Genomic DNA, 19,453 nt, shown 5'->3' with positions numbered 1-19,453 from the left:
TTCCACATGTTCACCCCAGGTACATGTGCCATCTGTGAGAGGGAAGATTGCCAGGGATAACAAAACTAGGAGGCTCATCACCTGCTTGCAAAGTCCTTGTTCCCTGCCTAGGCCTCCTCATGTGGCAAGTAGGAACTGGTATAGATGTTAACCAGCATCACCCACCGAGTTCTACTTTTTCATACAGAGAACCAGCGGCAGGGTGAGGGAGCAGATGGCAGGAGCCAGAGATTACAGGAAGATACGACTGTATGGGGGGTGGAGGAAGGGAGAAGTTCTCGCAAATGTTGACCTTCCTGGATCCCGATCTCTCACGGGACCTGAATGCAGTAGCCACTCACCCACAGCAAAGACTTTAATGCCTTGATCCTTCAGCTTTGCAGATGCCCCCTCAACTTCATCCTGAGACTTTCCATCTGTGATGAGGATGCAGATCTGATGCAGAGAAGGGAAAGCTATAAGCCATGGAGGTACCCTCAACAAGGGGTTGTAGCAAAGTGCCTCTTTCTGAATTTACATTGGTGCAAACTTTTTGAATCCTTCACCTAAGCTGGGTAGCTCAGATGCAGGGGGAATGGTGAGGGGTTGCCGCATGCAACCTATTTTAAAGGAATGTGCATCATCACAGCCTGGGGGTAGCCCACCCTTCTGTCTCTCTCAACCTTCCCAAAGAGAGTGATAGCTAATTATTCAGCTTCATAACACGCATGCTCCAACACTGCCAGAACCCAAAAGAGAGGCCACCAGGAGGCTAAGAAGTCCCATCAGCATATTACCCTGCTGCTTTGGCTACTGACTTCCCACCCATCCAGCCACCCTTCTCTCTGATCTAGCAGAAGACATTCTCCCGTGGTACCTTTGGAACATTAGGCCGGATCTGACTGGCTCCAAAGAAGTTATCTGCCACATGGCGAAAGCCTGCCCCTGTCCGCGTGTTCCCAGACTTGTAGGCCATCTCTCGGACAGCTCTCATCACCGCTGTCCCATTGCGGTATGTGGAGAACGTGAACTCGGTCCTGGGATCAAAACAAAAGGAAAGGTCAGGGGAGGAGGCAGGAGGCAGGAGCAGAAGTCACAGGACCTGCCAGCCCATCTCTTGAGTGGAGTCCGCCGTATGAGCCACCATTTCTTTATGGGCAGCCTTGTGCATCACCAAAAAGTTTTTCAGAAATTCCCAGTGGTGCTCTTAAGGAGTTTCTCCCGGTGTAAGTGGAGTGGTTGGCTCTTCAGAAAAGGAAAATGAGACCATGCTGTGAATCCAGGTGTCTTTTATATTTGAAAAAAGAGCTAAAGTCTCAAGTTGAAAGTAAAAAAAAAAAAAAAGACACCCTAGCCATTTTTATAGCCAGCTTAAGCTATTACTATTATCATCATTAGTTACTGAATTTGTACAACGCCTTTCATCCAAAAACCACAAGGCAGTTCACAACATAAACATGCAAAATGAAAACACAAAATGCATAATAAAACAAAGGCAAAACAAACAAATATCCCACAGACACATTTAAAAGGCCATATAATGTTAATCAGCCAAATGCCTATTTGAAAAGAAGCTCTGTACAGAAGTTCTATTAAATTAGTCAGCTCTGTGAATAAGAAGCACCTTCTCTCCCTTGGGCATTGTGAGGATAATACTGCAGGAATGCAGAGATCTTTGAGCACAAATTTACATTACGACAATGGAAAGCTCTAGAACACTTCCCCCAACATGGTGGACTCAAGATGTTGTTGGTCTGAAACTCCCATCATCCTCAACAATTGGCCATTGGCTGGCTAGGTCTGAGGTGAGCTGGAGTCCAACAACATCCAACAGGTTGGAGGAAGGCTATTGTATAGTAGCCTATAAGACAGGGGTGCCAGATGTTGATGGACTCAACTTCCATCATCCCAGACTATTGGGCCATATAGATTAGGGCTGGTAGGAGTCCAACTACAAGGACCTGAAGGGTCACAAGTTAGCCACCTACACTATGAGAAAGGCCCTGCTGGATCAGGCTGAGGGCCAGTCTAGTCCAGCTCACACACTCTTTTTAACAGTCATCCATCAGGCACCTCTGGAAAGCCTATGGGCAGGGCACAAAGGCAAAGATCCTCCCTTGTTGTTTTTCCTCCTCAGCACCTGGTATTCAGCGATACACTGCCTCTGATCAGACAGCTGCAGCCATTGGATAGACCCATCTACCATGAATTTGCAGCTCCTGCAAATACTGCTGGAGGACAGAGAGACTGGGACTCACCTGGGTTCGTCACTGTACTGCACAGCTCCAAAGCGCACCCCTCTCTCACCCACCACATTGACAAAAGGGGCAACCAGCCCCTCCATGAAGTTCCGGACCATTTGGAAGTTGGCTCTTCCAATGCTAGAGGATCCGTCCACCAGGAACACAATGTCGGCCGTGTAGACGTTGGAGCAGACCACTGTAAAACAACAACCCATGGCTCAGATGGTTCACTATCACATGAAATACAGAAACATGATAGGCATCCCATTTTGGGGTCAGAGGCTGGCTATGGCCAGCCTTGCACCCTGCTTCTATACAGGCCGAAAGCCCGTACCAGAAGCCTTTTGGAGAAAGGGCTGTGTATTCTCAGGTTGGCGTTGCATTCACTGCTGCCATTCACAGCCACTCACAAAGCAGGCAGAAACATATCTGCACACCAATCAGGTGTCCTTTACACTGGGAGTTACTTCAGTGCCTCATACACACCACATTCCTTTAGAGTTAAGTCATCAGAAAGAGATAGCTTGGGGCTCCAGCTCCCACAGGGGCAGACAGAACCATTCCTATTCCAAGAGGGTGACAGACTCGTTCCCTCTTTGTGCATCAAGTCCATAACTGGCCCTCTAAATTCCCAAGTCCCCATCCTATGGAAGGATTGGAGGGGAAAGAGGAGACAGCAAGTCCTGGCTTAATAACTGGCACACCTGAAATGGGGAAATAAATACTATCTAGAATCATGATTTTTGATTTAGGAGGTGAATAGAGAAGGAGTGTCTTTTTCTGTAACAAAGGGACCATGGTAAATTCCTTTGCTTCATCCCAGACACACAGTTAGGGAGTGGAGCCCAACATTTTTGAAGATGATTTTTTTTCTCCTGCTGCCAGGTGCTATGGGAAAGTGCAAGCCTATCTGCAAACACTTGCAGAGAAGCCAGTCCTTGACACCTCAGTGGAGCTATAAGATGCTCAGTTTCCACTCAACAGAGCCACAATATGCTCCTCAAAGGGAAAATCAGTTTTTAAAATTATGAACTCCTTCTCCTTGGATATCAAGAGGAAGTGAGTGTATTGGTACCAATGGGACACTGAATGGAACATGAATGAGAACAGAGAAACTTTAGATAGGTAGCCAAGAACATTTGCATGTTTATCTTTGATCTGGAAGCTCTCAGGTAAGAGAGAAGGATGAGAAAAGGTGGAAGTGGAAAGGTCACTAAGTGCAATAGACCTTTCTCAGCAAAATAAACACTCCAACATGAATCAAAACCTTTGGCAAACTATCTCGAAGCAAAGCCAGAGCAATTATCAGTGTTAAGTTGTGGTTAGGGTAGGTGGAACCATCAAACCGCTTGTCATGCTGTAGCATGGGTGGGAAACCTCTGGACCAGAGATTTTGATGTTTAAAATGGGAGTGAAGGGAGACTTGCAAAGTCACGCATTTGACAGGTGGGTAGCTCTGGGTAGTGCAAGCAGTGTGCACCCTGCATGACAGGTTCATGACATGAACATATCTTTCTGTTACACATGAGCTGGTAACTATGGTTGAATGCTTCTAAAGAAGTGAGAGCCAGAAGCCAGCATTAAACCATGGTTTAAAGTTGCCTAACAAATCCCAGCTTATTTCAAAGCCAGGGTGTTAAATGCCTGGAGACTGTAAGTAGGTCAGGAAGGGGTCAGGAGAGATGGGTGAGAAGGAACACCTTTGCACCCAACTTCCTGCCAACGGCCTCACTGCTGCTTACACCAGGTATCCTGGTTCACCCTAGCTAAAGTCCACAAACTCAGGTGCTGATTCTTTCCAAAAGTTTTAATGCTCAAATCAGTATGATACATATGCAAATGATACAAAGGCAGAGGCACAGCAGGCAATACACAGCTCCCCTCAAGGCATAAATAAATGAAGGCACAGCAGGCAGTACGGTTACCCTGTCCCTTGCATTCCCATGATAAAGGAATGGGGAAGGCACAACTTAGCATGGCAAGCAGTTCTATTCTGTTCACAGCTTCCCTGGTGTCTAAGGGACCTATTGCATTGCAAGTAGCCATCTTTGTCATCTTCCAAAGGTTGCAATGCAGAGATAATGCTTCACCAGGAAAAAGAAATCAGAAAACAGGGACTGTCTCTGGTAAACAGAGAGAGTCAGAGCTATGCATACACCACCTCCATCTTCATTCCAGCAGGGCAATGCAGCCAGACCAAGTTCACCCTTAGCATGAGTCTCCGAGTGGCGCTGGAAGCATCACCTCTCCTCTTCCATTCCTTCACCCTCCCCCCCTTTTTTTGCTATCCTCTCCTCTCCCTTCACTCTCTCTTGCTGGTATGCAGACTAAGGTCCTTGGGACAGGACTCTGGCAGGTGTTGTATTCAAAGTAGTGCTAAGGAGAACATTCCATCAGAACAAAAAATTCTCTTTGCACAACAGAACATTCTCCTACTTTTCCCTCTCTCAAATCTATTCTGAGGGTTCCTCCAACCTTCTGCAGTAGATTTGGGTATGGGGCACAGTGCACAGGGTTGGAGGAGAGGTGGGGGAACCATTGTGCTACTGCTAACCCTTGTGCTTGTGCAACCATTTAGTTGCATAGCACCTGTGCGGTTTTTTTTTTAAATGTTCTTAGCATGCACAGATGAAGACACAAAGCTGCCTTACATTGAGGTAGACCAGCCCTGGTCTTCTGACTGACAGTGGCCCTAAAGGTCTCCACTGGAGGATTCCCACCCCCACCCCCCCGGCCCAGCCCCAGCTCTTTCAGATGCTGAGCACGTACTCTGAGCTATGGAACCATTCCATAGTGTTACACATGTCACAATCCACCTACCTCTCTCCCTTTTCTGAGCCATAACTTGCGCTGAAGCAAAGAGCGTGGCATGGAGCGCAGTGAGGAACAGCATCTCCCCTCTCATTGTGGGAGTCTGTAAAAGAGAACAAGAGAAAAGATGATGGCTCAGGAGGCAGGAACGTAACATGAGCAGTTGCAAGTTGCTTCAAAATCACGGCAACACCTCACAGTCCTAGTTCTAGTCATCCACACTGGTATTGGCGACTGCAAGCATGATAAAGACATGAACAGTGCTCAGGGATGATGGGAGCTATAGTACAGCAACACCTAGAGCAGTAGTTCTCAACCTGTAGTTCCCCAGATGCTGTTGGACTACAACTCCCATCATCCCTGAGCTCTGTCCTTGCTAGCTGGGGGTGATGGGAGTTCAACATCTGGGGACCCTCAGGTTGAGAAAGGCTGACCTAGAGGAAGTATGTAGTACCTCAACAAGAGATGACCAAAGAACAGAATGAAAATCCTGGTAAGACATAAAGTGGTACCTCGGGTTACAGACGCTTCAGGTTACAGACTCAGCTAACCCAGAAATAGTACCTCAGGTTAAGAACTTTGCTTCAGGATGAGAACAGAAATCGGGGGGCGGCGGCGCTACAGCAGCAAGAGGCCCCATTAGCTAAAGTGGTAACTCAGGTTAAGAGCAGTTTCAGGTTAAGAACGGACCTCCAGAATGAATTAAGTTCTTAACCCGAGGTACCACTGTATAAATAGGAAAGGGCTGGCACTCTGGAGGTGTCAGTTGCACAGAGAATTATCATAACACTGCATTCAGCTCCTGCAGTACAATTGCAGCTTGGAAATCCCTAGAAGATTTTGGATTTGATATCCCGCTTTATCACTACCCGAAGGAGTCTCAAAGTGGCTAACATTCTCCTTTCCCTTCCTCCCCAACAACAAACACACTGTGAGGTGAGTGGGGCTGAGAGAGGTGAGTGGGGCTGAGAGAGTGTGACTAGCCCATGGTCACCCAGCAGCTGCATGTGGAGGAGCGGAGACGCGAACCCGGTTCCCCAGATTACGAGACTACCGCTCTTAACCACTACACCACACTGGCCCCCTACCACCCTACCTCCCGGAAGCCTGTCTCAATTCCAAGACCATCAATTTCCTGGCCAGCCATGTGCTACTTTGCAGCAATCAAGTACTCCTGGAAGAGTCAGACAAGAGACCTCCTTGTACTTTGTTTTTGCATAGCTAATATTATTAATTGTAAGTGGGATGCCTATGGCAATCCAAGCTCTGCAGCTGAGCTATAACAGGCATAAGACCAATGAATTAAGATGCCTATTGACATTCTTCAGTGTTGTGGATTATGTCCCATAAACCCTGTCTGCACTATAAATTGATGTAGCATCATACCACTTTCAACTGTGATGGCTTCCCCCAAAGAATCCTGGGAAGTGTAGTTCATTAAGGGTGCTGAGAGTCATTAGGAGACTCCCCATTCCTGCCGCAGAGTTACAATTCCCAGGGTTCCATGGGAAAAGGGACTAACTGCAAAACCACTCCGGCAATTGTAGTCCTATGAGGGGAACAGGGAATCTCCTAAGAACTCTCAGCACTGTTAATGAACCACTCTTCCCAGGATTCGGGGGGCTGTTTAAAGTGGCATAATGCTGCTTTAACTGTACTGTGCAGATGAGGCCACAGTCGTCATCAGCCTTCAGGCCCAAGATCTGCAAACACACACCTACTATACTGGATTGGATCATTCAAAGAATGTTGCACAAAAGATATCAATCCTCTCTTTTTTTGCAACAGGGTCAATGCATCATAGCTGTTCAGCTGGTTTGGAGCACACCTTGATAGGTCTTCCCTGTCAAAAAAGAAAGGTAAGCAGCAGAGTCGAATACTTTTCCCTCTCTGAACTACCCTAAGTCTCCTATGTGCCAAGGCAGAACCACGCCTGCTGCTGAGAGCTTTACTCAGTGCTGTGCCTACTCTGTGGTTTTACAAGACTGCAGAAAAATGTAACTTTGGCTGAACGTGCTGACAGTCTTAGCTTTCCTTTTAAAAACTGCAAGTTCCCAGCCCTTTTGACTGTAAAGATGCTCAAGGGAATGTGGGAAACGCTTACTGAAATATCAAAAGGTGGCTGGACAAAAGCTGCAGTGCTCAGAGGTCAGGGCTTCCATCAAAACCATATTTTTTTTTCGCAAGAGGGGAAAAAACAACAGAACAAATTAAGGAGAATAGGATAGATTATGAAAATGTTCATAATTCATACTAGTCACAGAATTCAGCTTTTCTTAACACAGAATTTGGTTGCTCAGAATTTAGATGGTCTAATTTTTTTTTAAGCCCTGGCTTTACTGCTCTCGTCCTACAGAAGCACCAGAAGGCTAAACTAGTGTCAACGTGAGAGATTCAGGCTGCAATCCTGTACACATATTCCTGAAAATAAATCTTCCTGAACTCAATAGAACTTACTTCTGCATAGGATTACACTGTCAGTCACAGAAGTCCCAATGCAATTTTCCTCTTCTAAAAAACAGCCATGCCCAAATTTGGAATGGAGCTGTGGCAGGAGGAGGAGAGGGAAAGAGATACAGGTACAGTTTGTGTGTCTGTATGTTTTTCCCCTCTGATGCTAACAGCAGCTTTAGGAAGGCGATACATTTGCATTGCATGGTTGGTGCAGGGGCAAAGAGTTAAAACTCCCTCTGCCCCATAGTCCTACTCCAAACTACATGCATCCCAAGCCACTTTTTTTGGGGGGGGGGGAAGGGAAGGAAATAACGCCCGGTGATCCATTCATGTAACTGCTCGCTCTCGTGCCAAGGGATTAAGCTCCCAAGTATCACACATTTACACATTTGGGGATTCTTTCCATTTTAATACCAGGCATACTCATCAAAGAGGAAGCACCGTTGTACACAATGACATATGCATGACTCAAGTAGAGTGCCAGGACTATGTTGTTCTCCTGAGTAATTTTGGGGCCAGCCTCACAGCAAGTTGCACACACATCACTGTCCACATGCAATTCTAACTGTGACGGAGATCGCAGTGCCTGCAGTGTCAGGAGATTCACTGCATGCAAACGGCGTATATTACTATCTAAGATGCTTCATGCGCACACAGAACAGACTGAGCACATACATCTGTGTAGGTGTGACAGAACAGACACAGGCATAAGTGTAAAAACTGTGCTTTTCTATGTCTCCCACCCCTTTCATGTCCTGCTCATCCAGAGGAGTCTGTGTTCACCACACATCTTCAGACTAATCCCCTGCAGCCCTTGTGAAAGGCAAACAAAGCTCACAAATGAGTGTCTTTGAATAGCTTTGCAGGAGCTGAGAAAAGATCTTAGCCTTGGGGCAAAAGGTGTGTACAGTACAGACAGTAAAACCTGCCACCCTAGGCACAGCTGCCCAGCCCTTCACAGCACCTCTCTCCTCCAGCTGCTTTTTGCTCCCTGTTTTGTGCTTCTACTCCTAAGTTCCCGGGTTTTCTAGTGCCTTGGATTTTCCTTTCCTTTTGCCTCCAAGCTCCCCCTGGGCACATATTTCATCTGACACTTTACTGTTAAAACAGGTGCCAAGGTATACTTCACTGGAGCAGCTCTGGGTTTTGTGCAAGTCTTTCTGGACCTTGAAAGATGCAAGATCAGTAACCGAAGTGAGCAGAGACTCAGGAATGGGACCCATCCTCTAGATGGAATATGGGGATTCCCCTTTCCACATTGAGCAAAACCATGCCAGAAAGTTATTTCAAATCATCAGTGTCACTCTGGAGTCCTTCCACTTTCTTTGCCTAACTAACTGCTACTTACTCCAGTCTTCCACTGGAGTCCTGAAAGCAATATGCATGAACAGGTGGGTCACCTTGGCCTAATATCCATAGCCTCAGGAAACCACTTTTGACTTGGTAAGAGCAAGTGCATTCAGTGGACAGCATTACCATATGATGTCGGACTGAAGTTCCAGCTCAGCCACAAACCACAAGATAAGTCTTGGAAAGTTGCTAACTTTCAGGGTCCTTTCCACAGTAAATGCAAGATTGTTTCTGCATGATTGTTCCTTATGTGTTGCAGAGTTATTGCATTTCTGCAGCTTGGATTCTGTTGTTTTTGTTTTTGGTCACACCACAGGAAAAAATGTAATTTCCATACCACCACCTAAAAAAGTTATTGCCTTCATTCTAATTATAGTGAACAAAGCTTCCCTCTACCCTGCAGCATTGGTGTATGGGATGGAGGGTGGAGCCACAGCTCACGGGTGGAGCATGTGGTTGGCATGCAGAAGGTCCCAGGCTCAACCCCTGGCATCTCCAGCTGGTATTACACGATGGGGAAAGACCTCTGCATGCAGAGGTGAAGCAACCTGCTCCAGTACCCGGAGTGGCACGCGTCCCAGGGGGCATGGCACGCGTCCCGGGGGTGCCACCAATTGGGGGTCAGCATTTCGTCACCCCCCCGGAATGGTAACCGGGGTGCCCCCCCTCTGAACGCCCTTGTCTGCATGAGACCCTGTGCCTGTAGACAGTACCGGACAACAAATAATCTGGCCTAGCAGAAGTCAGCCTCCTGTGTTCCTCTTTCACTTCATGTACTTTTTGCTTTAAAAATGAGGATTTCCTTAGTTCTTTGAAGGCTGTTCCCTCTGTTTCCATAGCCAGATGGTACATCTGCACAGATGTTAAAATATGGCTCCCACACCTCTACATCTTATTCATGGATTGGCTATCACTTCATTGCCTTTAATGTGAGGCTTGTAGCAGGAGAATCCCACAAAGGCTGAAATGTGGGTAGCATGTGTTTTGATTGGCCAGCTGGGTAAGGCCTCAGCCTCAGCCTCAGTTTCCAATCTGTAAAAGGAGAATAAATGGTGACAGTGAGCCTCAAGCCTTAAAAGGTGTTATACAAATTATGGGCCATAATACAATTATAGAATTGGAAGGGACCCCCAAGGGTCATCTAGGACAACCCCCTGCAATCATCGCACAAAGTACAGCAGCTAGAATGTTGGATCAGGGGGACCTGATGCGAATCCATGTTCAGCTCAGTAAATCTCCCTAGATTACCAATCTAATCTACTTTGTAGGGTTGCTGTGATGATATCCCCAATCCGAAGATGCCACCCTGACACGATATTATTTGGGATTCCAGTGCAAAGATTCCATCCTTTTCCATTTACTCTGCCCTTCCTGCTCCATGGGGGCGAGCTGTCAAAAGGACAGGCCCAGGGGGCTGAACAGCTGGTTGACAATGCAACGTATTATAGAATTCAGAAGGGACTCCCTGCCTGGAGTGGCCTGAGGGCTGACATTCCTTTGACTGCATGAGAACATCTGCGAGAAGAACAATTATTATTATTATTATTATTATTATTAAAAAACTATTAACAGCTGGTGTACAGGTGAGGACAAAAACCAGATGAGAAGTAGAAGCAGACTGGAAAGAAAATGGATGAAGAGAGGGCTTCTTCTGAGCTGCCACCACTTATCCTGGGAAGCATTTCAGCCAGAATGCAGAGGGTGAAGTGCCTCTGAACACATGCAGAGTGCCTTTTCCTTCCTACTAAATAACTACCATCAAACCAGCTCCAAACATGTAGGATTTCAGAGAAGTTGCAAAGATGCCAGTCTCTTCAGACCCAGCACCTCCTATTATAGACAGTGGACGTCACTCACTAGCAAAACTGAACCTTTCCGTTCAAGGGGACGCACTTTCCAGTAAGTGCAATTAGGCTGCAATCGTAAACACTCTTACCGAACTCCGCGGGACTTACTGCCCAGTAAACGCGCTGAGCAAGGAACCTGCGGCCCTCCAGATGTTGACAGACGTCACCTCAGCTCCCATCGGCACCGCCAACGCTCAGGCAAGTGATGGGAGTTTGCAGTCCAGCCACCATCTGGAGGGCCGCGGGATCCTCAGCGCGGGAAGACGGAGGAGGAGGAGGAGGCCCGGCTGGCGCAACACGTGGGAGGAGGAGCGCGCGGACGAAGCCCAGGCAACGCGCGCGCGCACCCCCTAACCAAACCCCGGCGGAGAGGGGCAGCAGGACACCCCGCCGGCACGAGGCAGGGAGAGCGCCCGCACGCGGCGGCATCACTTCGCTCCGGAGCCAAAGCTGCACCGGCCACCACCTGGCTTGCAGAAAGGAAGGAAGAAAAAGCAGCAGCAGCGGCTGCTCTCCCTGCACCGCTTGCTGGGGAATCCGCTCCCCCTCGAAAGGCGGGAGTTACCTGCTGCTGGTGGTGGTGCCGCCGCCGCCGCTTGTGAGCATAATCTGCCAACTCCCGTTGCAAGGCTGCAGTTCCTCCTTCTCCTCAGCGGGAGCCCGCCTGAGCGCTTTCCGCGATGCACATCGGAGAGACAAGGAAACCAAGCGGCTCTCCACAGGCAGCCGAAAGGAAATCTGGACGGAGTCCCAGCGGCGCTGTTGCCAAGGGGGGCGGGAAGGGGCTGTATGTGCGGAGGGTCCGCCCCTCCTTCTGGCTGCTGCCGCCGCCGCTCCGGCCTTCTTGCTCCCCCGGAGTCCCTTAAGTTCAAGCACTCCCCGGCTGGCTGTCGGAAAATGGGGAGCGGGCGAAGAGCCGGCGGGCCGCACCTCCCGTCAGCCCCTCCTCCGACCCTCTCAGGTGGAAGAGGCGGCTTCTCTTCTCGCGTGTCAGGCGGCTGGGAGTGGAGCTGGCGAGGCCACACCCAAGAGCTTCCCCCTTGATGTGGGGCTGCCTTCTCTTCTTTGGTAAGCGTTTGGTTTATTGATTTATTTTCATCGCCTCTTAAGTTTTTCCTCTTGCTCCAAGAGCAAATCGAATCGGGAAGGGACAGCAACTTGTAAGATGTACTGCTACACACACAATACTTCCCAAAGTTCTATTACGAAATTAAAAGACGCCTGCTTCTTGGGAGAAAAGCAATGACAAACCTACACAGCATCTTAAAAAGCAGAGACATCGCCTTGCCAACAAAGGACCGTATAGTTAAAGCTATGGTTTTCCCAGCAGTGAAGTATGGAAGTGAGAGCTGGACCATAAAGAAGGCTGATCGCCGAAGAATTGATGCTTTTGAATTATGGTGCTGGAGGAGACTCTTGAGAGTCCCATGGACTGCAAGATCAAACACATCCATTCTTAAGGAAATCAGCCCTGAGTGCTCACTGGAAGGACAGATCGAGAAGCTGAGGCTCCAGTTCTTTGGCCACCTCATGAGAAGAGAAGACTCTCTGGAAAAGACCCTGATGTTGGGAAAGATGGAGGGCACAAGGAGAAGGGGATGACAGAGGATGAGATGGTTGGACAGTGTTCTCGAAGCTACCAGCATGAGTTTGACCAAACTGCGGGAGGCAGTGGAAGACAGGAGTGCCTGGCGTGCTCTGGTCCATGGAATCACAAAGAGTCGGACACGACTAAAGGACTAAACAACAACAACAAGTACAGATATCAACAATCCAGGGGAATAGGCTATAATTATTTCAGTTTCACAAAGGAGGGGAATAACGGTAGTGAGCTGCTTTGGAAGGCCATGCATGCAGGTCCCAGCAAAGGCAAGACTAACACTCGGGTCCTTGAGATGCACACCTAGCTCTTTGCATATCAGACCACTCTGCCTTTCTGTGTACAAGTCAGGTTTAACTTTGCAGTGTGGAAACTCAGGTGTAGGATAAACCCCTTGTTCCCAGCCACAACACGAGACCTTTGGACCAGGCTTTCTGCAACAAGCAAAGTATGTGCTTCTGGAAATCTTGATTATTGTCATGAAAGTTATTTTTCCCTATGTGCCAAAGGAGCAAATCATCACAACAGTGCATTAGTACCTTATTAGTAGCCAACATGCAAATCAAATTGGATGACCGGCAACAAGGGGATTTCCTTTTGGCTTTCACCCCTGAACCTTTGACACGGGATAGAGATCATTGAATGGGTTCTGATGCAGATAGTGGCTTCAGCATCCAACCTAGTTTTTCTCCTTCCTTTGCTGGTTTCCATCTGCTGCTTTTAACATCAACCTGGTGCTCTCAGAGCATTTAGGACTAGAAGTCTTATCAGCCCAGTGAAGAGTTCTGGAGAATTTGAATGCTGGTGCTGCGGAACCAAAGGAAAGTATTGCTCAACTGGGGATTTGAGAGTGTTGTGCTTAATTCACAGGCTTCTAGATTTTGGGATCCAGTGTTGTAAAACGACTGAAGAGGTGTGATCTCTTTCAAATCATAAATGAGCAACAAGTGTTATCTGTAACTTGATGTTTGCATTGCTTTGATGGGTTCCCTTAATAAACTGTGTAGAAAATGTAATGAATTCTTTTGAGTTGGACAGTGGAGAGAATCGCCCAACCCCTTCAGAGTCTTTTTAAGGGATTCTCTCCTTTTTCTAAAACAGCAGAAAGATCTTTATCACATTCTAGTGGTTTTTACCTAAGCAAATTCAATGAATAGAATGACCTTATTTCTGGTCATGTATGCAAAATCACTTTCATGTTATTCATTCATCTGAAATAACTATCTCCTGGTTCCATGCACATGCTCACTTTCGTGTATGAAGACCCTCATTTTACCTATAATGCAAATGCACTTACCTAGATGTGCAGTTCTAGCCCCATCCCCACCCCTTTAAGCATGAAGCAACCCTACTTTGGGCCAACATCACTCCCACTCCCACTTTTGATTTTCACAGGTCAAGCTTAGAACAGCAAGAGCTCTTTTAAGTCTTACTGGGACACAACACAAATATTTAAGGTTTGTTGATTCTATAGAGGCAGGGCACCCCAAACTGTTTATCTCATCTCCATTCATCATCCCTTCAACAACAGTTTAAGGTACAGACTGGGGTGGGTCAGGGTAAAGGAAAACATCTGCACAGAAGTAAAAATCACAAAATGTACTCTCTAATTTTCACTTGGATTTTTAATCTAAGCACTTTTTGGCATGCTAGGAAAATGTCTCAGAATTGTCTAAACATCTTTATCACATACACAGCCCAACAAGACAACGACAAGAATCCACCAACAGCATACGAATCAACATGGCTAACCTGATACAAAAACACCCACCCACCCCCACTCACACATGTATAAGACGCCCCCTATTTTGGGGGACTCACGAATCGCCAACCCACCCTTGGCACTATTGGTGTATAAGATGCCCCCTAATCTTTGACATTGTTTTTTAGGGGGGAAACTTAGTCTTATACATGGAAAAATACAGTATCTTAGTTCCAGCAAAGAATGTGTCCATTGCTCCTTGGCTGGCAATTGCAAGTTAATGCACATGGTTATAATCTTTTTTTTGCTAATTTACCCCTTATCCTTTCCTCTGGCATCTCTTTGCTTATCACAAACAGGTTCACCATGAGTGAAAGTGAGATTCATAATTTCCCCCAGTGGGTGAGAGAGTGAGTGACTAAGCAGAACCTGAGAGGCTACAATGGGTTTAGAAATATTTATTTTGAACGCATCATCAGAAGACCTCTGAATGTATTTTGGTTTATAAACGACATAATCATACTAATATCAAAGAGAAATAAACAGCACACTATACATAAATAAATCTTGGCAGAAGGAAAAAAAAATCTAAGAAATAATAAAGTACCAATTACGGTACATGTAAAGATTACCATATGCAAGATTAAAATTAACTAAGCCTGTCTCAATGTAAAAATATTATAAGAAGCAATGGAATGTTAAAATAAAGTTTTCTTCTCTGTGTGTGTTCCAAAGAAGATGTGAGTTGACATCAGAAAAAAACTGCTTTTGTGAAATAGAGCTGAATCTAAGATTGAGCCCAGAGAAGAAATGTAAACTTCCTGTTCCCTAACACCTCAAAAATATTTTACTGATTGCTGATTGCTTCCTTTGCTCACAACTAAATTTTGTTTTGTATTTGTAAATGAGTAAAACCTGCTGAAACAGTTTTCAATTGTTTTAGGTACCGACATGATCCCAAGTCTTCCTGGGCTCCAGGAAGACTCACAAAATTCACTTAGTGTTGCTAGCCACATGGAGTAACATACCGGTATCTTGCATCTTATTCACATCGGTGTATTGTCTTAGCTCGCCTAAGACCTTGTCAGCATTTCCATTTTTTGCACTTCAGACAGAAAAAAACCTCATTTGTGCCCTCAAGGCAGACATTCAAGCCTACTTCAGATAATGCAAAGAACCGTCCAAACTTAGATAATGGTGCAGTCTTCTAGAGTCAATAGTACACCAGGATTGTGACCAGCTAATATCTCGAGCTGCAGCTTCCTAGGGAACAGGCAGTTCCATTAGGTCCTTTTGACCTTGTATCATAGCCAAATTTGGCAGGGGGGAAGGATCTGTTTTTGAAAGAGCCATTGCTTGCACTGAAAATGGTCATATAAATCGTCATGTTGTGTGACTCATCGCCACTGCTCACATTGGCATCAGTTATGCAAACCAGCCATGCAGAACTCTGGCAGGCCTGCACAACTTCTGATCTTGCAAGTCGAACACAAGCCCCCAACCAGCACCCCAAGCAGCAGCTTATCAAGCACATGGCCTGCCATCATGCGTGGCTGGTGGGCTCCATTCAGTTTGGTGGAACAGAAGTCAAGGGACATATCCAGGGTGACAACCCATGCAGGTCTCTGCTCTAAGGTGTCAACACTTAGCTCCCATAGGAGAACAGAGCATTTGCTTTGCATGCCAAAGGTCTCAGATTCAATCTCTAGCATCTCCAGGTAGGGCTGGGACTGGAACTGGGAGAGAACACTGCCTGAAACACTGGAGAGTTGCTGCTAATCAGTATAGGCCAGGCATCCTCAACCTTCGTCCCTCCAGATGTTTTGGACTACAATTCCCATCATCCCTCACCACTGGTCCTGTTACCTAGGGATCATGGGAGTTGTAGGCCAAAACATCAGGAGGGCCGCAGGTTGGGGGTGCCTGGTATAGACAATACTGAGATAGATGGGATGATGCTCTGACAGCTTCCTATGATCCCAGCAGGTCAGATGTTTGTCCTGGAAGCCATGGGGAGGAGGAACATTTCAGCTCATGGTGGTGGGGGACAGCACTCCTCCCTCCTTTCCTCTACCTATAGGCAAGCCTGACACAGTACAACCAGCAGAGGGTGTAAGGGCTTGCACTCAGTAGCCAGACCTTAACCTTCATTAGGCTTAACCTTAGCCTTCATTGTAAAGAAGGCAACCTTAATACTGCTACTTCCTGCCACAGAGAACTATCATTCAGAGTCTGTCTAAAGAATCCCCTCTTTTTGTGTATGATAGCTGCATAGCTTTAATGCATTTGCTACATAATCCAGGCATTCCCCCTCCCAATATGTGAATATGCATATTTGTTTTTATCTGGAGAAGGGGATTATTCCACCATTTAGTGTTTTCACCAGTCAGCAGAATATTGAAAGATCTGTAATGATAAAACAGAAATTGGGGCTGCTTAGTGATCCAGGTGTGTGTGGGAGAGAGAGTGGGGAGAGAGAAACAGAAAGAAAGAAGCTTTCTGAAAATGTTTCACAAAGGCAAAATGGTGGCTTGGGCTTAGGAAGGGAGGAGGAAATATCCATGTCACTTTGGCTTTTTAATAAAAACAACCCTAAAGTCAGAAACCTGTCCACTTGCAATGTGCCATGTGTATTGATGGTGCTTTATTAATAACAGTGAGAAACCATCCTTTTAACTTTCTTGGCCATGCACACAAAAGGTTAAGATGTGTTAAGAAGTTGTGCTGCATTGGTGGTCATTTAAAGTGGATTAATGGTAAGCTCCTTAACATTATCTGGAATCCACTACCAGACTTGCAAAAGTATTTACATTTTCAACTAGTTCAGAATTTATTATGAATGAAATGTGGACTCCAATACACTTTAGTGACTTTGAATATGAAAGCAAGAGATGGTAGAATTTTTCCAAATGCACCACCATGCAGCATAAATAATGTTATCCTATGGGTGTGCTTATCGCTTTTCCAAGAGTGGCATTTCACCAGACAGATCTGTTCCATCATGGATACTGTTATGTATTGAAGTTCTCACCCTGGGCCAGCAGGGGGATACTGTAGATAGTTATGCAAATGAAGGATCGAAAGTGACGTTCAGTGATTGGATAGTTTTAGAAAGTTGCTACAGTAACGTTGTGCTGGAGCTCTATATAAGCAGGCTGACTGAGCCCTTCAGCTCAGTTCTGTTCTGGCCTCTGAATAAACAAGAGCTGTTTGAAGAATCGCTGTGTCGTCTGATATGTTCACCCACAACTTAACAGATACCCAAAGTATAAACGAAATTGGTTGTGAACATAGATATAGCTGAACTAATGAAAGTTCTTTCTTCCATCATTTGCTGTTGTCTGGATAAGTATGAGAATAGAATGCACACCCGGGGTGTGGAATCTATGGTTCTCCAGGTGATGTTAAGTTCGCAGCATGATCAATGCTAAGGGAAGACAGGAGTTGGAATCCAACAATATCCGGGGGGGGGGGGCACGGGTTCTCCATCCCTGTTCTAAAGAAGCAAGATGATATGGACAAAAGAGAACTGAGCTCAGTTGTTTTGCCACATCCTGGTTCCCATGCATTTTGCAAGGGTATCTGGGGAACTTTAGCATGCCCAGCTTAAAGTGTGGCAAAGGTTGAGACACCAGAGACAAAGAAAATGTCCTTAGTCAACGAATGCTGGGGGAAATGGCTCCAGAGTTGAATTAAGAGGTTGTCCAAGGGCTAACCACAAGAAAGAAAACAAACATGAAGACATGGAGATTTGAAGACTGCTCCATTTCCAGCGTGGCCTGAGAGAAGAGAATGTTCACAAAGAGAAGGAAACAAGAAGTTGGCCTTCCTCTCCATTTTCCTCTAATGCAAGAATGAAGAAAAACTTGGTTGCACAATAATAACAGGGCAGAGAGAAGTTCTTGCAAGACTGGCAAATTGGAATGCATTGCAGTGAATAAGCTATGGTAAAAACCAACCATTAAAGCATCAGTACCATTGGGGTGTCGAGAACCCTATGCTATTAATTATCTCAAATTCTGCATCTAGGAAACCCAACCTATGTTCTTAGAATGCATCGTGTTAAGGCAGGCAATTTTGTCAAAGTGTGTCTAAATGGCATGCTCATACTTTATTATTTTTATTTATTAAAGGGTGAGGTGGATCAAGATATTTCACTGGGGAAAGAGGCCTGTACCATGAAAGGGGGACAATAGTGCAACATCCCATCCACCCTTAAGGCATACCCTGGTAACTCATTAGTTTTTGCTTGCATAGGACTATCATCATCTTTTTTTTTCCTCTGGAGGAGGATAATGTTCCATAGGCTCACACACTTACAATAACTTTCAGCTTCCTTCACATAAATTGCCAACCTGCATACACAGTACACACACACTTCTGAGTTCTGTAATGGAAACAACCTCCTCGCCTTCCTCTGACCGGTCATCCAAACTGAAACAGCCTCCTGCTTAGAAGTGTAATTAACAAAGGAAGGGCAGCCTGTCCCAATTAAATGAGGGAAGTTCATTAAAAAAAAGAATGGATGGGACTGCCAAGAGTTTAGGATCTGGCCTCAGGCCTAGAGTGTACGGAGTGGCTGGAGTGTACGGTTCTTTGAGAGCAAATTTATCTGAAGGCATCAGCTGGGATCTTGACACAAATGAGTTTTCTTCATATCTGCCTCTCTCGTCAGACCAACTCTGCTTTTTTCAGATGGCTACCACTACAATAAATTGAGAAGCAAGCAACAGGGACTTATCCCAACAACACAACGCTGGACTGAGGACCCCCCCTGGCCCAGATGTCCTTTTTATTAGGCATGCATGATTACAGTAGTACCTCTGGTTATGTACTTAATTCGTTCTGGAGGTCTGTTCTTAACCTGAAACTGTTCTTAACCTGAAGCACCACTTTGGCTAATGGGGCCTCCTGCTGCTGCTGCGCCGCCGCCGCCGCCGCCCGATTTCTGTTCTCATCCTGAAGCAAAGTTCTTAACCCAAGGTACTATTTCTGGGTTAGCGGAGTCTGTAACCTGAAGCGTATGTAACCCGAGGTACCACTGTATTTGTGCTCACGATGCTATCAGGGCAGTTATATTATTATTATTATATGAGATCCTGCTTTCAATACTGCTTGGAGCTGCAAAAGTTTTGGTGCTGTCACGCTGCTTCTTTTCCCATTGGTGTTATGTCCTATAATGCTGCTTAATTCCTACTACTTTTTAATGTGACAAATGTTCTGATTTAGTTTTATCTCACTTTTGTTTAGCTATAGATCCTCCAGACAACAATAATGTGGCAGCACTGGGGAAGCATTGCAGAACAACTAATAACACAGAATAAACCCGCCACAAATGCACCATTTGTGTGTCCTGAACATCTTACAGAATACACCCACAATAAGACACCAGTCTGGGGGTCCCCTAAATGTGGATGTGTTGCTTTGATAGTCTTCAAGTATAGCTGTTGGGGAAATGCAGTAGGAG

General features: G+C 46.1%; 1 protein-coding gene and 1 long non-coding RNA gene across 6 annotated transcripts in view; one reads left to right on the top strand and one right to left on the bottom strand.

Annotated features, from left to right (window-relative positions):
- Positions 1–5,133, bottom strand: part of COL7A1 (collagen type VII alpha 1 chain) — a 103,140-nt gene extending 98,007 nt beyond the window's left edge. For all 4 annotated transcript variants that reach the window (XM_081900925.1, XM_081900928.1, XM_081900926.1 and 1 more), the window contains exons 1-4: positions 5,043–5,133; positions 2,238–2,418; positions 857–1,016; positions 342–435 (exon numbers count right to left, since the gene is read on the bottom strand). In XM_081900925.1, the coding sequence (XP_081757051.1) occupies positions 342–435; positions 857–1,016; positions 2,238–2,418; positions 5,043–5,127 (520 nt within the window). In that variant the 5' untranslated portion in view covers positions 5,128–5,133. The remainder of the gene's footprint in view (positions 1–341; positions 436–856; positions 1,017–2,237; positions 2,419–5,042) is intronic.
- Positions 5,043–19,201, top strand: LOC309364157. 2 transcript variants are annotated; one of them, XR_014165758.1, is made up of 3 exons: positions 5,043–5,128; positions 11,239–17,001; positions 17,254–19,201. It is a non-coding gene; the product is annotated as an uncharacterized lncRNA (long non-coding RNA). The 2 variants fall into 2 exon arrangements; XR_014165759.1 differs by having other exon boundaries at positions 5,043–5,138; positions 11,246–17,001.
- Positions 19,202–19,453: the final 252 nt, after the last annotated feature.

Source organism: Podarcis melisellensis (genome assembly GCF_964234715.1).
Source record: "Podarcis melisellensis genome assembly, chromosome: 2".
NCBI lineage: Eukaryota > Metazoa > Chordata > Lepidosauria > Squamata > Lacertidae > Podarcis > Podarcis melisellensis.
The sequence above is the reverse complement of the archived record's forward strand: the minus strand, read 5'-3'. Positions and strand labels throughout refer to the sequence as shown.